The 18,823-nt window shown below is 35.0% G+C and overlaps 1 protein-coding gene and 2 pseudogenes across 4 annotated transcripts; 1 reads left to right on the top strand and 2 right to left on the bottom strand.

Moving 5' to 3' along the window:
- The first annotated feature begins 490 nt into the window (after positions 1-490).
- On the top strand, positions 491-8,138 carry LOC137812277 (subtilisin-like protease SBT2.2). Of its 4 annotated transcripts, none has more exons than XM_068614203.1 (12): positions 491-639; positions 734-798; positions 1,213-1,541; positions 1,881-2,045; positions 2,212-2,609; positions 3,074-3,169; positions 3,896-3,968; positions 4,080-4,362; positions 6,008-6,339; positions 6,594-6,864; positions 7,041-7,322; positions 7,513-8,138. In XM_068614203.1, the coding sequence occupies exons 4-12, from the start codon at positions 2,043-2,045 to the stop codon at positions 7,920-7,922; spliced, it is 2,148 nt and encodes a 715-aa protein (XP_068470304.1). In that variant the 5' UTR covers positions 491-639; positions 734-798; positions 1,213-1,541; positions 1,881-2,042; the 3' UTR covers positions 7,923-8,138. The 4 variants fall into 4 exon arrangements, with proteins under 4 accessions (XP_068470304.1, XP_068470301.1, XP_068470302.1 ...); XM_068614200.1 differs by having other exon boundaries at positions 564-639; positions 1,881-2,040; XM_068614201.1 differs by lacking the exons at positions 491-639; positions 734-798 and having other exon boundaries at positions 1,110-1,541; positions 1,881-2,040.
- A 226-nt stretch (positions 8,139-8,364) lies between these two features.
- LOC137812274 (probable LRR receptor-like serine/threonine-protein kinase At3g47570) lies at positions 8,365-11,207 on the bottom strand (annotated as a pseudogene).
- Positions 11,208-12,207: 1,000 nt separating this feature from the next.
- LOC137812275 (CRS2-associated factor 1, chloroplastic-like) lies at positions 12,208-16,887 on the bottom strand (annotated as a pseudogene).
- Between the last annotated feature and the right edge of the window lie 1,936 nt (positions 16,888-18,823).

Below are 18,823 nucleotides of genomic sequence, written 5' to 3'. Positions count from 1 at the left end.
TTGATAAAATGTGGCAATGTTGGTTGAAGGTTTAAAATGGTTAGAAAGAAAAAGAGAATGGAGGCATGCGTGGATCTCATAATGACAAGTAATGAAGAAAGCAAAAAGAGATTCCAAAACATGCAATTTGGAGTTAGAATGGTTTGAGAAAACTCTTTTTTGCACAGAAAGTGGTGCACTATCACTCTCACATGTGCGCAAAGGCACTTGCACTTGAAATGCCACCGAACCATCATGCATCCACTTTCTTCTTTCACCCAAAAACACCACTATTTTTTAGGTTTAGTGCAGGATATGCATATTCAATATCCCATTCATCACTGTACACAACACCAAATACTGAAACAATTCATTTTTTTTTGTATTGGTCATTACTAAAACAAGTAAAGTTATTGTGATATAGATACATGTCTAAACTTAAACCTGATTCCGGTATCACATTGGTCAGAAGTGGAGACTAAAGACAATTTATATATTTTTTTCTCTTCCCAAACATATGATACTATTAAGATGAAACAGCACTAAATAGATATATACCTACACATCTGTGTATAACTCAGGCTGCAACTGTAACCTTTTATGAACAAGATTATGATAAATCAGTATCCAATGTAAAGGGCTTTGATTTTTGCATTAAGGGTATATTAAAGTTTTTTTACAGGACCTGTTCATTTTTTTTATATTATCATCTAATAAAATGTCTTATATCAGTTTTTATTACATATTGAATCAGTATTATAGTTTGTAAGTACTTGAGAGAGTATGCATGAAGGCTCAACTCAACAACTGCATGAAAAGGTTTGTGGCAGTAATTTGGTCGTAATTATGTGTGGATTCTCTAAATAAGAAATTAGTCCATAATAGCAGCATAAAAGAGTCTCATTGGTTCTTAAAACTACAAATTCATGAGTGATACATAATACTAAACAGGTTATAATTTGTTAAGAAGGTAATATTATCTGCATTTGCAATTTTTTTTTTTAAATTTAGACGAGATAGAGTTGTTTTCCATTTTTATTTTAATTAGTTATTAAACTGTTACATTATTTTATTTTTACAATTTATTACATTTAAAAGTTTACATAAGTAAGGAAAATTAATAAACTGTTAATATCAGTGTTGAGTTGGCTTCACTTCACACTTCCACCTCAGAACAAACTGCAAAACCAGACACAGTTTCAGAGTTCACTGAACTTTTTATAAATGTTAAAGGTCAACAAGTCTCGCAGCTGAAGATGGACTGTACATCCTGAACTGAACAATAGTTGTCTTGTCACTATCTTGTTCATGCTTGGTGGGGCTTTGCATTCCAAAACCCAAATGGAAAACATGCATTGGTCACATAAACATTCACTGGTGCTGTGTTTCTTGGCAATGCTTCTAATACCTTCCTTGTGTCAAAGTGAAGTAACAACAGCTGTGTACATTGTTACTCTCAGACAAGCTCCTGCTTCTCTCTACCATCATGAGTTGATCACTGTGGGTAACAAGTCTGGACATGGTGCATCTGGGAAAAGAAGAACTAGAGTTCATAAACCAAGGTACCCCATATTCGTTTTGAAGGTTTACAAAGTGTATTGATACACCTTTATATCTAAGGCTTCTTGTTGAAATTATGCATTTATGTTATGATGATAAACATTTGTTGAAATTATGCATTTATGTTATGATGATAAACATTTGTTAAAATGATTGCCATGGTATCTACATAACTCTTATGTGGACAAGTTGTTTGAGAATCTTATCATTACATCTGTTTGATATTCTAAATTCTTGGTACTCTGTTCCATTCTTATGTTTATTTTCCTCTAATTTCTTGACTTTTCTTTGCCTAGTTGTGCATATATTTGAGAGATTGTATGGTCTTTTGGTTTTTTCAGACATCAGAATGTTACAAAGGAAGATAAGGGATATGGTTCATACTTTGCCCGAGTTCATGACTCGTTGTTGAATAAGGTGTTTAAGGGGGAGAAATATCTGAAGCTCTATAGCTATCACTTCTTGATTAATGGATTTGCTGTGCTGGTTACCCAACAGCAGGTATGGTATGGTTTTTACTTTTCAGCATCTTGATTTTGCCCTTATTCTGTGAAGAAACATGTGCTTGTTTGCATTTCTTGTTTCCATTTATTCATGGTTTGTTTGGTGTTTCTATATGTGATTTGATAAATTTCTTCAACCAACATGTTCTTGTTCTTTGAAATCTTGAAGGCAGACAAACTGGCAAGGAGAAGAGAAGTGTCCAATGTGGTTTTGGATTTTTCAGTGAGGACTGCAACCACACACACTCCACAATTTTTGGGTCTGCCACAGGGAGCTTGGTCTCAAGCAGGTGGGTTTGAAACTGCTGGAGAAGGAATTACTATTGGGTTTGTTGACACTGGCATTGATCCTACACACCCCAGTTTTGCTGATGATAAATCTCAACATCCTTTCCCTATTCCTGCTAATTTCTCTGGCGCCTGTGAGGTTACTCCAGATTTTCCATCCGGTTCTTGCAATAGGAAGCTTGTTGGGGCCAGACATTTTGCAGCTTCTGCTATAACCAGAGGAATATTTAACTCATCTCAGGACTATGCTTCTCCCTTTGATGGAGATGGCCATGGCACGTGAGTTTTTCGCATTTCCAATTGAGTCTTGTGTTCATTTGTTGTAAACAACAACTGACCATTTCCCATTAAGCGCATTCCCCTCATTTTGTCCACATTAACAAATCTGTCTTTCTATAACTCCATTATCTTTCTGAAGTCTCTTTCCCTCCTCTACTAGAACATTGATGAATCATTTCTTTGTAGTTTATGTTCATCAGAATTCTGAACTCATCAATTAGTTTTTCCCCTTTCTTTTGCTTCAATAGTTTTAAAAAAATGTTATTGACAAATGATCTGGGATTGCTACTTACCAATGCTTGAAAGTTTAAAATGAACTTATATGTGAGACACATCAATGCTTCTTTCAATCAGAAGTTCAAAATATGATAGTCATTTGAATTAAGTGTACCAAAAAACTAAAACTTCATTTTACTTGTTTTTTCACTGAATGTTGTTCATTCTGATGTATCTATAATATACAGGCACACAGCTTCTGTTGCAGCTGGAAACCATGGAATTCCAGTGGTCGTTGCTGGACAAGTTTTTGGAAATGCTAGTGGGATGGCTCCTCATTCGCAGTAACTAATCTTGAACTTTATACAAGTTAAAAACTCATGTGTCATTCTTTTTTGGAGAATAATTAGAGAAGATGAGACTAAATGGACCACAGGACTTTAAAGGGAAAAAAGAAGAAAGTTGATATCTAGTGATACAAAGATATAATTTATCTGAGAAATACTAAATGTTTTTTGCTTTGCAGATAATTGCTCAACAAGGTGCTAAAAGGTCTATACATAAGATTTGGAATATGATTTTCAGAAGGAGAAAATATTTCCTCTCTTAAAATTACATGATTTTCTGAAAAAAAAAACTGAAAGAAAACTTCAATGCTTGGGCCAGATTCAGAACAAAAATAGTTATTTCTCCTATAAAATGGACCATTCCAATGTCCCTCTGTACATTACTTGTCCTTCATACATTTTTCCCACATTGTGTCATGCTTTTACTTATTTTCTATATCTCGGTCTCTATCACTTATCTCTTTTTGTGCCTTGTGGAATGCTTAATTTCCATAGAATTTATCTACACATAACTTTGTTTTCAACAGCAACCAACAAATTATGTAAATTTATTTGGCACTTGAAAAATACTATAGAAACGATCTATGTAATTCTTTTGTGTTCAAGAACAAAATGAAACAATGGATCTTTCCTAAACTGGATTTATAGTAATTTCATGCAAGCATAATTGATTTTTATTCTATATGCATGTAACTTAATGCTATCCATTTCAATCTTTTACAGCATTTCCATTTACAAGGCATTATACAAGAGATTTGGAGGATTTGCAGCAGATGTTGTTGCGGCTATTGACCAGGTACGTTTACTTGTATTGTCATTTATGCTAACTGTCAGCAGTATTTGATAATTTTATTTGGTCAATTGTTGACACTTGATATATTTTCTTCTTTACATCAATTGTTTGCAGGCAGCTCAGGATGGGGTTGACATAATATGCTTGTCAATCACTCCTAATAGGAGGCCTTCTGGTATTGCAACTTTCTTCAACCCAATTGATATGGCATTGCTGTCAGCTGTAAAAGCAGGTATTTTTGTAGTGCAAGCTGCTGGCAACACTGGACCATCACCTATGAGCATGTCCTCCTTCAGTCCTTGGATCTTTACAGTTGGTGCCACCACTCATGATCGAGTTTATAGCAACTCCTTATGTCTTGGAAATAATGTGACAATACCTGGAGTTGGACTTGCACGTAAAATTCTGTTTCTCTTATCCCGGTTAGCTATACATGACTGTTTAAGACTAGGACTTTTGACCTTAATAGTGCAATTTGGTTTTGAAATTACTAAAGTAGAGCAGATGAGAAAGTAATTTCTTGCATTCCTCTTCAGAATCCCCACCTATTGTTCTTTAAGGGTGTGAGTTTGTCATGATCACCACCATCACTTATAATCATCATCATCTTCGTTGTCACTATACTTCCCTTGATTTTAAATGGAATTGTAGGACAATATTATTCTTCCATAGATGATTGGTGAGATATTAATGATGACATAAAAAAATAGTACTAAATAATGGTGTTGAAAAATCAAAACCATCGATTGACTTTGATTCATACAAGGTTGAACTAGAAGGAACATCATGGAATGGATATTTTGGGACTTATTCTGCAAACATGTTGAGCTATGGTTGTATGGCCTTTATGAATGCTAGCATGCATACCTGCTATAAGGAGATTGAATACTTCTGATGCCTCTAAGGCTGCTTGGTCAATAGTGCATTAAATTTGGTATGCTATTGTGGAGTGACATCCTATTGTTATCATGATGCAACTATTTGGAAGGCATCAAGGTATTCCACTCCACATACGTTGACTTTATCTGACTGTCACGGTTAATGGATTGCTATGAGAGAAGAAAGATATAATCACATAATAATGCCTAACTGTTGATTTTATAGTAGCCTCATGTATGACAATTGTTTACATTCAATGGTACATATGTTACACTAGAGTATTGGTTATATCTCACATTCCTGAGTGTTGGAATGGCAAAAAATTTATTCATAACAATACTTACTATTGTTTGATGCTTATGGCTATATCAATTTTAACTAAGATATTGATATCATTGTTGATTTCTAGTATTCATTCTTGCCTTTTATGAGGAATAACATGGTCTTCGACACCACCTTTAGACATCCCGAAGAAGCAATTTATCAAATGACTAGGGAGTTTAATGACATGTTGAGTTCCTTAAATGAGAATCATCTATGATGTTTTACAACGATTTACGAAAAAGCAGGGCCAACTTAGCATTCCATCATATCAATTGATTACCTTCTTGCAAACACAAGAAATACATATTAGCTGATGGGCCACACAACCTTAGCTCAACACCTTTGCAGGATTTGTTTCATAGTATTCATTCAGAAGTCCCTTCAGGTTCCAACTTGTATGGAATCAAATCAGGCAATGTTTGGAACTACTTTTTTTGGCATCATTCTCATGAGACATTATTTGATGGTTCTGGTCTAAAATAGTCTCAATTAATATTCACATTACAAATAATCAAGTGTTATTAATTATGTTTCATAAATTGTAAAATTTGAATGTGATACATAGACATTTATTGGGACCATGAATACTTGGTAGTTTTGAACTGCTTAACAATTTCTGCTTTCTTACCCAATCAAGAACAGAGAAATCCAAGATCTAAAATCGACACTGCTACATTGTGAACAACCAGTTTTTGTTACCTTAAGGCCTTAATCGTGTTACATTGAAGTTCCTCTGAGTAAAATTGATTCAATTGTTAACATGTACAATTATAATGTTATATCAGTGTGCTTAATAAGATTTACTGATTAGTTACTACCCTATTTTTTCATTTTCCCAGCCGGCACACATGAGAACACAATGTTCAAACTGATTCATGCCCGACATGCTTTGAACAAAACCACAAGAGTTGCTGCTGATATGTATATTGGTGAGTGTCAAGATGGAAGTATATTCAATCAGGATTTGGTCAAGGGCAACCTTTTGATCTGTAGCTATTCAGTCCGATTTGTACTTGGGCTCTCCACCATCAAACAGGCCTTAGAAACAGCCATGAACCTTAGTGCGGTTGGGATTGTTTTCTCTATGGATCCTTTTGTGACTTCTTTTCAGCTTAACCCAGTTCCAATGAAAATACCTGGCATAATAATTTCATCTGCAAATGATTCCAAGGTGCATTACTAATTTTCTCCTTTGAACATGCATGATTAAATGCACATGTATACCGTCTTTGTTCTTGGGCTTGAATTTTATTACATCGCATATATATGTCATCTTTGTTGTTCTCTTTAAGCAATTAATGTCTGTATGAAAAACATGGTGTGGATTTTGACATATGTCGATAGTCAAGTTATGTTTATCCTTTGCTTACATGTGTGTGGGAATGATACCTTGATGCCAGCTACTTCTTTTTTTCAACTGGACAGATATTACTTGAATACTACAATTCTTCACTGGAAATAGATGGGGACTCAAATAAAATTGTTAAATTTGGAGCTGTTGCTAGTATTGGTGGGGGATTAGAAGCTAACTACAACAATGAGGCCCCAAAGGTTGTGTATTACTCTGCCAGAGGACCCGATCCAGAGGACAGTCTTCCTCATGAAGCTGACATTATGAAACCCAATTTGGTAGCACCTGGAAATTCTATATGGGCTGCTTGGAGTTCTGTTGCCTCTGATTCTGTTGAATTTCTAGGTTTGTCAGTACATAAACAAATTATTACTAGAATACAAAACATGAACAAGTCTAAGATGTTCATTCTAACTTAAACATCTTCATAGACTATAATCTACACTAGGAAATAGGAATTTTGGTTTATTAAGCATGTGAACACAGTGAAATTGAATATCTGATATGCATTGTTGCAACAGGTGAGAATTTTGCATTGATGTCTGGCACAAGCATGGCTGCACCTCATGTGGCTGGTCTTGCTGCGCTAGTTAAGCAAAAGTTCCCCAATTTCAGTCCTGCAGCCATTGGATCCTCACTTTCCACTTCAGCTTCTCTGTATGACAACAATGGGAGGTCAATATTGGCTCAGAGATCATATCCTACTGTAGACCTTAACCTATCTCCAGCAACTCCCTTTGACATGGGAAGTGGTTTTGTGAATGCTACTGCAGCATTTAATCCTGGATTACTCTTTGATTCTAGTAAGTCACACTTAACTAATGAACTTTTAAATAATTATAATGTCCATGCAGATTCAAATGCTTCAAAAATTCAGCTGCAGTTGTTGTTCAATATCTCACTTAGCTAGCTCAAATTTATGAAAGCAGTTTGATTAACGAACAAACATGGTTTCTGAATCTGAAGTGTGCTTACACATAATTTTCTTTGTAGGCTATGATGATTACATGTCATTCCTATGTGGTATCGATGGTTCAACTCCTACAGTGCTAAACTACACCGGTCAAAATTGCTGGACTTATAACTCTACAGTATATGGCCCTGATCTGAACTTGCCCTCAATCACAATAGCAAGGTTGAACCAATCTAGAGTAGTGCAAAGAACAATCCAAAATATTGCTGGAAATGAAACATACAATGTTGGTTTTAGTGCTCCATATGGCACTTCTATGAAAGTGTCTCCCAATCATTTCTCTCTTGGCAGTGGGGAGAGACAAGTCTTGTCTGTGATCTTCAATGCAACCAGCAACAGCTCTGCTGCCAGCTATGGGAGAATCGGGCTGTATGGTAACAAAGGTCATGTTGTCAACATTCCTGTGGCAGTCATTTTCAAAATCTTATAACAACCTAACAGGGTTACTGCCTTTAATTTCTTCGTCAGCAATTCATTTTCATTTTGCTTTGTTTTCTTAATCTCTAGTCTTTGCTTTATTGGGTTACAAAATGTATTGGGCTATTTTTTCATTCGTTATACTTAAGTGTAAAGTTTAATATGTATAATATCAGATAGTGTGGATGCATCTACAAGTGATTAGTGATAATTCTGATTTCTTATATAATTTGTTGAGTAACTCTTGTTTCATCTTTATTTACCATTTAACACGAAGGTGGCATACATATTTTTTGTTCTGTTGTCTATCTCTGCATTGATAATACTAAAAAATAAAATTGAAAATTTAGTAGTATTTTAAAATATAACTTCTCATGAACTGACCCTTGTACTATGAACGATTAAGCCAAAAACTAGTTCTAAAAAGTAAAAAAAGTGGATGTGAGGTTATAAAGGTTACTAAAAAAAATGCCATAAATAATTAGAAGAGATACATAAGTTTTACAAGTGTAATTAACCACAAACACAAACACTTATAATCTATTATTAGCGCCTCAATTTCTATCATATTCTTTGACTTAGACAAACTAAAAACTTGATCATTTCATGGTCAACAAAAGTATTATTACGTTATGCATTTCCCAGATCATAACATTTCAGCATTACTTTAGCGAAACGATGTGTGCAGTAGAAGTGTGATAAGAGTGATTCAAAGAGTCTTCAGAAGCTTTGAGTTGGCGAACAGCATCTCTAATGCCAATGCGTTCATCTAAGTTGTCTGCAGTACAAGCTATGGCTACTCCTAGAATTCCATCCACACAATACACTTGTACGTTATTTTGTCCCTCTGAAGGGTCATCATGCAAAATGAGGGACACCAACTTAGGGTCAATGGCTTCCATTGTCTTCTCTTCGAATGCTGAATGCGCCCATCTTCTTATGTTTAGCCCTCCAGTGAAACATTCATCAGTTGGACTTTTGCCAGAGAATAACTCTAGCAACACTATACCAAAACTATATACATCTCCAGCTGCACATGCTTTCTCTACCCATCCATATTCTGCATTGCAAAACCAACCATACCAATTATTCATCATGTTTCATAATTTGATATTAAATGAAAGGTTCATAAAGAGGGAAAGAGAAACTAGTATGAATATGCATTAACCTGGAGGTATGTAGCCGATAGAACCCCTAAGAACATGACTGGAGCTAATGGAAACTTGATTGGTTGATCTTTGAATAAGCAACCTAGCCAATCCAAAGTCTCCAACCTTTGCCGTCATGTCTGTGTCCAAGAGAATGTTGCTAGGCATCAAATCACAGTGCACAACTGGGATCTCACTATCATTGTGCAGGTAGTCCAATGCACACACATATCTATTGCTATGTTCAGTCTCTCCATAAGGTTCAACCCATTTCCGTTTGCATGCTTTCTCTTCCCCTTAATCCAGTCTTCCAAGCTACCATTGCATAGACTCGTACACCAGAGCCAGAAAGTCATTGTTTTTGAAGTCAACACTGGAGCATGATGTGATGAGCTTAACCAGATTTCGATGCCTCGAGTTCTTCATAGCCTCACATTCTGCAAAGGAACTCTTTAGAAAACCAGTTCTTAGGGTGTCAAGAACTTTCACTGCAACAGTAGTTCCATAACATAGATTGCCTTTGTAAACTGAGCCAAAGCTCCCAACACCTAGTAAGTTTTCCTGGTTGAATTCCTCAGTTGCTAAATGAAGCTCATCATAAGAGATCATTAGTGCAAGAGGCTAACTGTTCAGATGATGATGATGATGATGATACCTTCACCTTTCTAATCTTTATATATAGTATTGAGCCAATTGTGAGACACAGTGCCAATGCTACTGAAACGGCTACGATAATGTAATGTCTTATATTTCTTCTTCCTTCGCCACGATTCACACACGGGGCTTGCAAGCAGAGATTTCCATTGCCTTCTAAATGTACAGCAGAGAGATTTTGGAAAACTCCACCACTTGGAATGTCTCCTTCTAAATCATTATACGAGAAGTTTAAGAGCCTAAGCACCTGTAAGTTTTGAAGTTCAACAGGAATGGTTCCAGAGAGTTGGTTGGAGGATAGGTTCAAAGTTTCCAAGCCTCTCACTTCTCCAAGAGCCTTTGGAATGGAACCTGAAAGCTGATTCCTGGTCAAAAATAAATTTTCTAAGCTGAGACAATTGCTGAATGAACTGGGGATGTCACCATCCAATTGGTTGCTAGAAAAGTCAATAATGGAGGCAACACCACTCAATCTCCCAATTTGAGGTATTGGTCCACTCAAAAGGGTTCATTGACAAATTCAAAACATTGCTCAAAGTTGGGAGATTGAGGATTTCCATAGGATTGCTTTCATTGAGTTGGTTGCTTGATAAGTCCATGTAAAGCAGACTTTGCAAATTCCCAAAACTGGTAGGTATTCTCCCCATTAGTTTGTTTCTTGACAAATCAATCAGGTTTAAATTGAGGAGGTTGGCAAGGGAGTCTGGAATAACCCCTGATATCTCATTTCCAGCTAGAGATAGTTCTTGTAGTTCCGCTAACTGGCCTAACTCATGTGGGATTTCTCCAGAGATTGAATTGTAGCTTATGTTTAACAACTTCAAGCCACTAAGAAGACCAATGGAGGTAGGTATGCTTCCACTGAAACGATTCTGTCCCATGTATAATGTTGACAGGTCCTTGGAGAGATTGCCAATGGTTTCAGGAATCACACCTTCCAGCATATTCCCATCAATTGCCAGAAAGTTGAGTTGAGTACTGTTTGTCAAAGAAGTAATGAAGTCTAAACCTGTGACACCTGAACTCACTATCCTGTTATAACTGATATAATACATGCGAAGAAATGGAAGAATTCCCAAACCAGGTGGCACTGTTCTTCCAAAAAGTTGGAAGCCATGCGAATGGCCTGAATGTTGGTTAGGTTGTGCAAAGACCCTGGAATTCCACCAGTGAAATAATTGAAGCAGATATTGAACACTGAGTTTTGGAAGTTTGAGACCAACATCCTGAGGAATCTTAATTATGAAAATGTATATTTTAAGAATTTTAGTTTGCATTGCTAGGCATTTAAGGATAAATTAAAAGTGATATCTTATTTTCTATATGAATTTGTTAATGGTTTATTAAGAACAAATCTTTCTTTAAAGCTTTTCGGTGACAAATATGCCTGGTCTTCTTGGAACAACTCACATTCAGAAAGTATATGCCATAAATAATTAGAAGACATATATTAGTTTTAGAAGTGCAATTAACCACAAACATAAACACCTATAATCTATTATTAGCAACTCAATTTCTATCATATTCTTTGACTCAGACAAACTAAAAACTTTATCATTTCATGGTCAACAAAAGTATTATTATGTTATGCATTTCCCTGATGATAACATTTCAGCATTGCTTTAGTGGAACGATGTGTGCAGTAGAAGTGTGATCAGAGTGATTCAAAGAGTCTGTAGAAGCTTTGAGTTGGCGAACAGCATCTCTAATGCCAATGCGTTCATCAGGGTTGTCTGACAGAAAACTAAAAGTTGTAAAACTGAAGCGTGACCCTAATTACTATCGCACCTGACTATGACTAACTACTAACTATCTATCTTTGATGATTGTGTTAGTTCTAAACTACACTTCTATTTATAGAGTTTCAAGACTTCACAATTGGGTGGCCTTGAATCAGGCCCACAAAACTGATCTAAACTAACAAAATTAAGTGTTTCAACTTCTTTTTTGCGTAACATTGACTGTCTAGTGCCTTTTGACCAAGACTTCTTGACAGTCTAATGCCGGTTTTCTTCAGTTTTTTGCTTTTTAACTTAGATTTCCAATCTTCATGGCATCAACATACTAAAGCTTCTAAGGTCAAAGTCCAATTCAAAGAATATCCCTAGAAATGATCAAAGCACTCGTTAGACTGTTCAAGCAAAATATAAGCTATAAAATGCAATTTTTATGGCGTTTTTGTAAAAACTAATATTTTGGAGAAAATACAAACTAATCTAAAAATCGAAAATAAAAACAAAAGAAACCTCAAGGAAGAAAGCAAGCCAAACAACAAAACAACCCAGACAGTCTACTAGATAGTCTCGATCTCATCCGCTACGAAAAAAGAGTCTAAGGCTCCCTTCAACCTTCCTTCTGGAACCAATTGTACCTTGAGTTGGTATCAGTTACATAAATACATGCCATCTTCTCTAAAATTTTATGGCATTGAAATTAATAGAGTAAAATCGAACATACATTACAGCCATGAAGAAATTCTTATAGAATATAGTAATATGGGCAAAAGAGTTATATTGCAAAAAGTGCTTGCTCACCTGAGTGACTCTAGAATAGAACTACGGATGAAACCAGTGCATAACACTCTTAACACTTTATAAACTGTACACAACGCATAAAAATAATTGCAAGAAAATTTCTGCCAAACAAATGGAAATAGATAACCTACTCTAGTGTCACAGAAAAAGACTAATACAAATAGAAATTTTGAGTTAAAACTTACAAGGATTCTGACTCCTACGTCAAATCTTGCCTGTCACAATCATAACCTGTCTGGTAGTTTAGTTTATAAAGAGGCTCGGATGGAGTTGATTTAGCAAAAGCCATAGTGGTTTGATAAATGTAGTCATCATCCAAAAATTTATCATCTAAAACAAGAGCATGGCCTTTCTCAACAGCTTGGTCCAACAACAGTAAAACTCCTTCTGTACAAGGTGCACACCTTGATGGCTCACTGACATCTACTGCTTCTGAACCATCAAGCAACTTGTCCGAATGAGGATCTGCTACAGTACTGACAGTTTTTATAAGTTCCCGGTACCATTTCTGGTGTGCAAAAAATGGCCATGACATCTTCTGTGATTTCAACTTCACATGTTTTCATAGGGAGTGAAGCAGCATCAGAAACAACAGACATGGGTAGATTGCTATTTTCTGTGAAACAAGGATCAGCTTCGTGCAAACTCAAATCATCTGAATTAGATAAAATGCTTATGTCAAGAGGTTCATTGCATAGATGCTCAGCTGTATTCTTCTGTAGACACGCTGCTGACAATTTTCGGGAATCTGGAGGCAGTTTATTGGAATTTCCACTGTCAACATTAATTTTAGTGGCTTCCTTGTCATCATCTCTGGGATTTGGTAAAGAGGTCCTCCAATTTGGTCCTCTGCACATAAGTATGTGATCATCTTCAAATGAAAGCAATAAGCATGGAACAAGGTCCTAGAGTCAATGAACATATATGGAAGAAAAAGATGTTAGTTATAGCATCATTGAAAGATTTGCATTACATAAGTTAATGCACAGTATTTTCAAAAAGTGTAAGCGAACATTGTTATACCTTTAGTTTTGCTCCAATCTTTTTGTAGTCACTTGTATTTAGTTCTTGGCAATTTATTCGCACAAGATCACACTGTTCAAATGCCTCTCTGACATTAGTCACAAGGTCTGAATATACACCATTTTTTGCTGCAACGATAAAATTATGGGACATGTCAGTTTGAAAGAACAAGAATTGTTAAACTGTAATGAATGTCCAAAACAATCTACCTAGCTTGCAGATGGGCATCAAGACCCCTCCCTTTTGACGCATTTCAGTTGCTTCGGCAAGTGTTAAACCTTCTGGTACTCGTTTAATCAGCTTAGGATATACTGGAGACACTGGTCTCCACCGCATAAGAGGAAATCGTGGACGCGTTTCATAGTTATAGTTTCTCCCCCTGAAAAGGTACACTGTGCCAAAATGTCGGTGAATGATTTTCCCCCCAGTCCTTTCCTGGCAAAACCAGACAACGTGACACAGCACACAAAATGAGTCCCTTATTTCCAGTGGATTCTCAAAGCATAAGACACATTTATACACATATAAATGGTCAGAGCACTAAGCAAATTATAAGTGAATACAAGCAGAAGAAACAAACCTCTAACTGCTGGCACACATTATCCATGTCAACGGTACACACTCCTCTGCATTTTATCTTGCACACGCTGCACCGCATCCAATATGTATGTATGTTTTCCAACATGTTATGTGTCAAACCATCCCTGCCTAAATCAGAAATTTGAGTGCATAAACAAAAGTAAATTTCCATTTCCAATAACCAGTTAAATGCATAAAAGTGACCCACTCAGTCTCATCCAGCATACACTATTTTCCACTCCTCGTTCAGTGTTCAAATAATCTTTTACAAGTAACCTTTCTTAAAAGAAAAAAGCTTAGGTTCAATTTCTTTTAAAGTGTTTTTGGTATTGTTCTATAATCAAAATTAAGATTTTACCACAGCATCAAACCAACTTTAAATATCATGTTTTATTGTAATAAATGACCAAGGCGAAACTCTGCGAAAGAAAAATACAAAGACTCTTCTTGAATAAGCTTTCCTGTAAGCACTTAGACTTAATGCCTCATTTCTGCTTGTGTATTTGAATTGAGGAATTGTCTTGCCTTAAGTCCCGCACACCTATTCTTTTTGGAGAAAATAGAGTACAAGTAGGATTGAATGAATTAATAGACATTCTTTAGAAAAAAGAAAAAAGCTAAAAAAAAAATGTGAGAGAAAAAAAGCTAATTTAACCATGAATTTCAAGTAAGGACCTATGGTGGCAAGAATATAACAGGTTCGACTTGTGTTCACTCTTTTTGTATTTTATTAAAATTAAAATGGGATTTCGGGACAGATGAAGAACCCAATAGCTGCTGTGTGGATCTAGAGTCAGATTGTATAATAGCCGAAGCTTAACTAGGAGAGGATCTATTTTAGCTCCCTAGACTCACATTTTCTATTGTGGACATTTCTTTGAATCTAATGATTGCTTGGGAATCTATAAAGCTATAGTTTCGATCATAAACTAAAATCAACTTAAGAAGTTACAGTTTTATAAAACTTCTGTCATGAACTGTAACTCATGAAAGATGCACAATTTTTTTTTTCTCTAATAAGTAATTGTTGCATAATCAGGAGACTTATTAGGTTGTAAACGGTCTCTCTAAATTGAGACTGTAATCACATTTGTAAATCACATCATAAATCCGTTCCATCTATTTCTTTCAAGTGTAATTATGAAGAAATTTATTTGAATAGAGTTACAAACACTTGCAGAATTGCATCTAAGTATTGTTGCTCATAAGACTCCTACAATTTTTTAAAACAAGGTAATATAAAGTGCAAAGTGCAGATGATAAACACAAGCCCTCCAAAAGGATTCGCATACATACACCAACAACAATCAAATTACCATATTAGTTATCAAAGGAAAAACTCTAAAATAATGTGAAACTTTTGAAAAAATTATATCTAATTGTGCATAAAGATATTTTTATGCTTAAACTGCTATTCAATCTGATAATGGTAAATCGGCAACTTGATTTCTAACTGGTTGATAATTTTTACACAGCTATAAAATTAAAATATATTACAAAATTAAAAACAAAAAACCAGCAGTAATAAATAAATAAAAAATACCAATATGTAGTTGGCGCGAAGATTTCCCTGCCCTCTTAACCAAGCGATTGATCTCATTCTCAGTCAAGGGTTCTCCCAACACCTGCTCTCTCGACTCCCAAATTGGAACGGCCAAACGGACCAGTTCAGCTCCCTCCTCATCCGACAGCGGTGGAGAGAGCAAGTGGAAGTCCGTCACCGTCGTCTTGCTCGGCGGCACTGGGTTCCGCCCGGTCCACGGCCGCGGCAAGGTGGGCGGACCGAACGGCGCGTACGGCGGCTCGCGCAATTTCACCGGATTCGCTTTCGGAGTCTCCGTATAACTGAACCTGAAGTCGAACGGTGCGCCATCGACGACGTAAGACACTCCGTCCTCACCAATTTTCACGTTCTCCGGCCCCGGTAGAAACTCAAGTCTTTCTACTCGAGAAACCACGGGATGCCAATCCAGCAAGGGTTTCGGTTTCGGCGGTGGTTTAGAGTATTTCGACTTTTTCCCCGGGATTGAAGGTTGAGACGGAGCGGAGGGGGTTCCGAGAGATTTGAAAGTTTCGGAAGTGGAGGAAATGGCGGCGGCGGTGGCAGTGTTAATGATGTTATCGGCGACGGTGTAGCGGCGAGTACGGCAGATTTCGTCTTCAATTTCATGGATCGTTCGGCGGCGCTGGTTGAACTTCTCTGCGTTGGCGTTGTTCCAACGTGAGAAACGTAGCTCCGTGGAAGAACGTTCGCGCGTCGGGTTGTGGTCAACGAGTGGGGAAAATATGGGTAATTGAATTGCCACCTTCAGAAACACATCCATCTTTTCTCACGATTCTGCACTACCATAAATCCTTCATAAAACTCAACCACGAAGGGTGTTTTCGGAAATAAATCTCCCACAAATATTTTTACGTATTGGGTTGCGGAGGTGTCGTCAAAGGTATTGACTGGTTTGGGCTTCGATTGGGGTTTCAATGAAGGGATAGAGAAGGAAAGTTTTATTGAAGAAAAAAAGCACTCACAATCCCGATATTATGCAGAACCGTGACAACCAACTCTTGTTTCTTCCCTGATCCTGGTTTCAATAAGTTGTTTCAACAAAATCATAATCTGCAATCACAACTAAATCTAGAAATTTATATTTCATTGTTTTGCTTAATGAAATCAAAGTAAATAAAATCAAAGATACACACCGATTGAAACCAAATAAAATCAAAGCGAAAACAAGAAACCCTACCAGAGAAGGAGAAGGAGGGTAACACTGAGAGTGAGAAGGAGAACGGAAATTTTGAGAATAAGGGAATGGTGGTCTCCTACGTCGTTTCCGGTGTCTCCGCCTTGGTCTCCGTCTTCTGCTACACCGAGTTCGCGGTAGAAATCCCCGTGGCAGGTTCCATCTCTTACACTCTCTGTTTTGCTTGCGCACAGGTTCACTTTTGAGGATTTCAGACAAGAACACGTTTAAATCTTCATATACAAAACTAACTAAAAGTTTGTTGTAGTCGATGTGAAGTTTGGGTAACTTGATTGTTTCCTAAAGTTTGAGAATATGTATGTTATGTACTAGCCGGTTGACCCGTGCAACGCACAGGGATTTTTATAATATTTATATTTAAATATTAATATTAAAAATAATAATTTTATTTAAATATATATATAAATTATTAAGTTTATGAAATGAAATTAAATATATTGCAATACTATAAGTTTACATATTTTTAATATATTAATAAATTTAATATAACATAACATAAATAATTAAAAATTCATCAATATATTTTTGTCATAATAAATACAATACAATAACAATACAATAATTTGAACAAATAAATTATTATATAAACAATTATCTAATATTATGTATCCATTACGTATTTATGGTGAAAATAAAGTTCTCTTCACCAATCTCATGTTATCTTCATGCTCTAATTTAAGATGCAAAAAAAACTTTCCAAAAAATTATTGCAATTAAAAAATAGAATTAAGTAGATTATACCAAGTACAATTATTACAAAATACTATCAGTAAATCTGTGTTTCTTCCAGAAAAAGATTGTAGGCAAAATCATATTAAGTCACATTTTTTCATATAAATTAATACTTGTGCACATAAATCTTTATTATCAATTTATAAAATTCATAATTATATAATATATAAATTTGTGTCCCTGTGTCTCTATGTCCCCTGTCCCCGTGTCCCGTGTCCTTGTGTCCCTGTGTTAGTGTCTATGCTACATAGATTAGTAGTTCACAAATTAATTATAAATAAAAAGGAATGAATAAATTTTTGTCATAACAAATACATTACAATAGAAAAAAATAATTTGAACAAATTTACATTATATAAATAATCATCTAATATTATGTTCCTATAAGATATTTACGAAGAAAATGAAGTACTTTTCACCATCTTCATGCTAAGTTAATATGCAAAAATCTCTCAGAATAATTATTGCAATTAAAAAAATTAATTAATTATATTATATCATGTACAGTTATAGTAAAAGTAATAAAATATGTATATTTCTTCCAAAAACATATTGTTGGCGAAAATCATATTAAATTATGAATTCACATTTTGTCATATAAATTAATACTTGTGCACATAAATCTTTATTGTCAATTTATATAATTCATAATTATATAACATATAGATCTGTGTCCCCCTGTGTTCCTGTGTCCCTATGTCAGTGTCTATGCTACATAGATTAGTAGTCCACAAATTAATTATAAAAAAAAAGAATGAATAAATTTTTGTCATAACAAATACATTACAATAGAAAAAAATAATTTGAACAAATTTACATTATATAAATAATTATCTAATATTATGTTCCCATAAAATATTTACGAAGAAAATGAAGTACTTTTCACCAACTTCATGCTAAGTTCATATGCAAAAATCTCTTAGAATAATTATTGCAATTAAAAAATTAATTCATTATATTATATCAAGTACAGTTATAGTAAAAGTAATAAAAAAATGTGTGTTTCTTCCATAAACATATTGTAGGCAAAAATCGTATTAAATTATGAAGTCACATTTTGTCATATAAATTAATACTTGTGCACATAAATCTTTATTATCAATTTATATAATTCATAATTATATAATATATAGATTTGTGCCCCCGTGTCCCGTGTCCCCGTGTCAGTGTCTATGTTACATAAATTAGTAGTCCACAATTTAATTATAAATAAAAATGAATGAATAAATTTTTGCAATAACAAATACATTACAATAGAAAAAAATAATTTGAACAAATTTACATTATATAAATAATTATCTAATATTATGTTCCCATAAGATATTTACGAAGAAAATGAAGTATTCTTCACCAACTTCATGCTACGTTAATATGCAAGAATCTCTCAGAATAATTATTGTATTTAAAAAATTAATACATTATATTATACCAAATACAATTATAGTAAAAGTAATAAAAAATGTATGTTTCTTCCAGAAACATATT

The sequence above is a fragment of the Phaseolus vulgaris genome, chromosome 2, assembly GCF_000499845.2.
Source record: "Phaseolus vulgaris cultivar G19833 chromosome 2, P. vulgaris v2.0, whole genome shotgun sequence".
NCBI lineage: Eukaryota > Viridiplantae > Streptophyta > Magnoliopsida > Fabales > Fabaceae > Phaseolus > Phaseolus vulgaris.
This window is presented reverse-complemented; position numbering and strand designations above follow the sequence as displayed.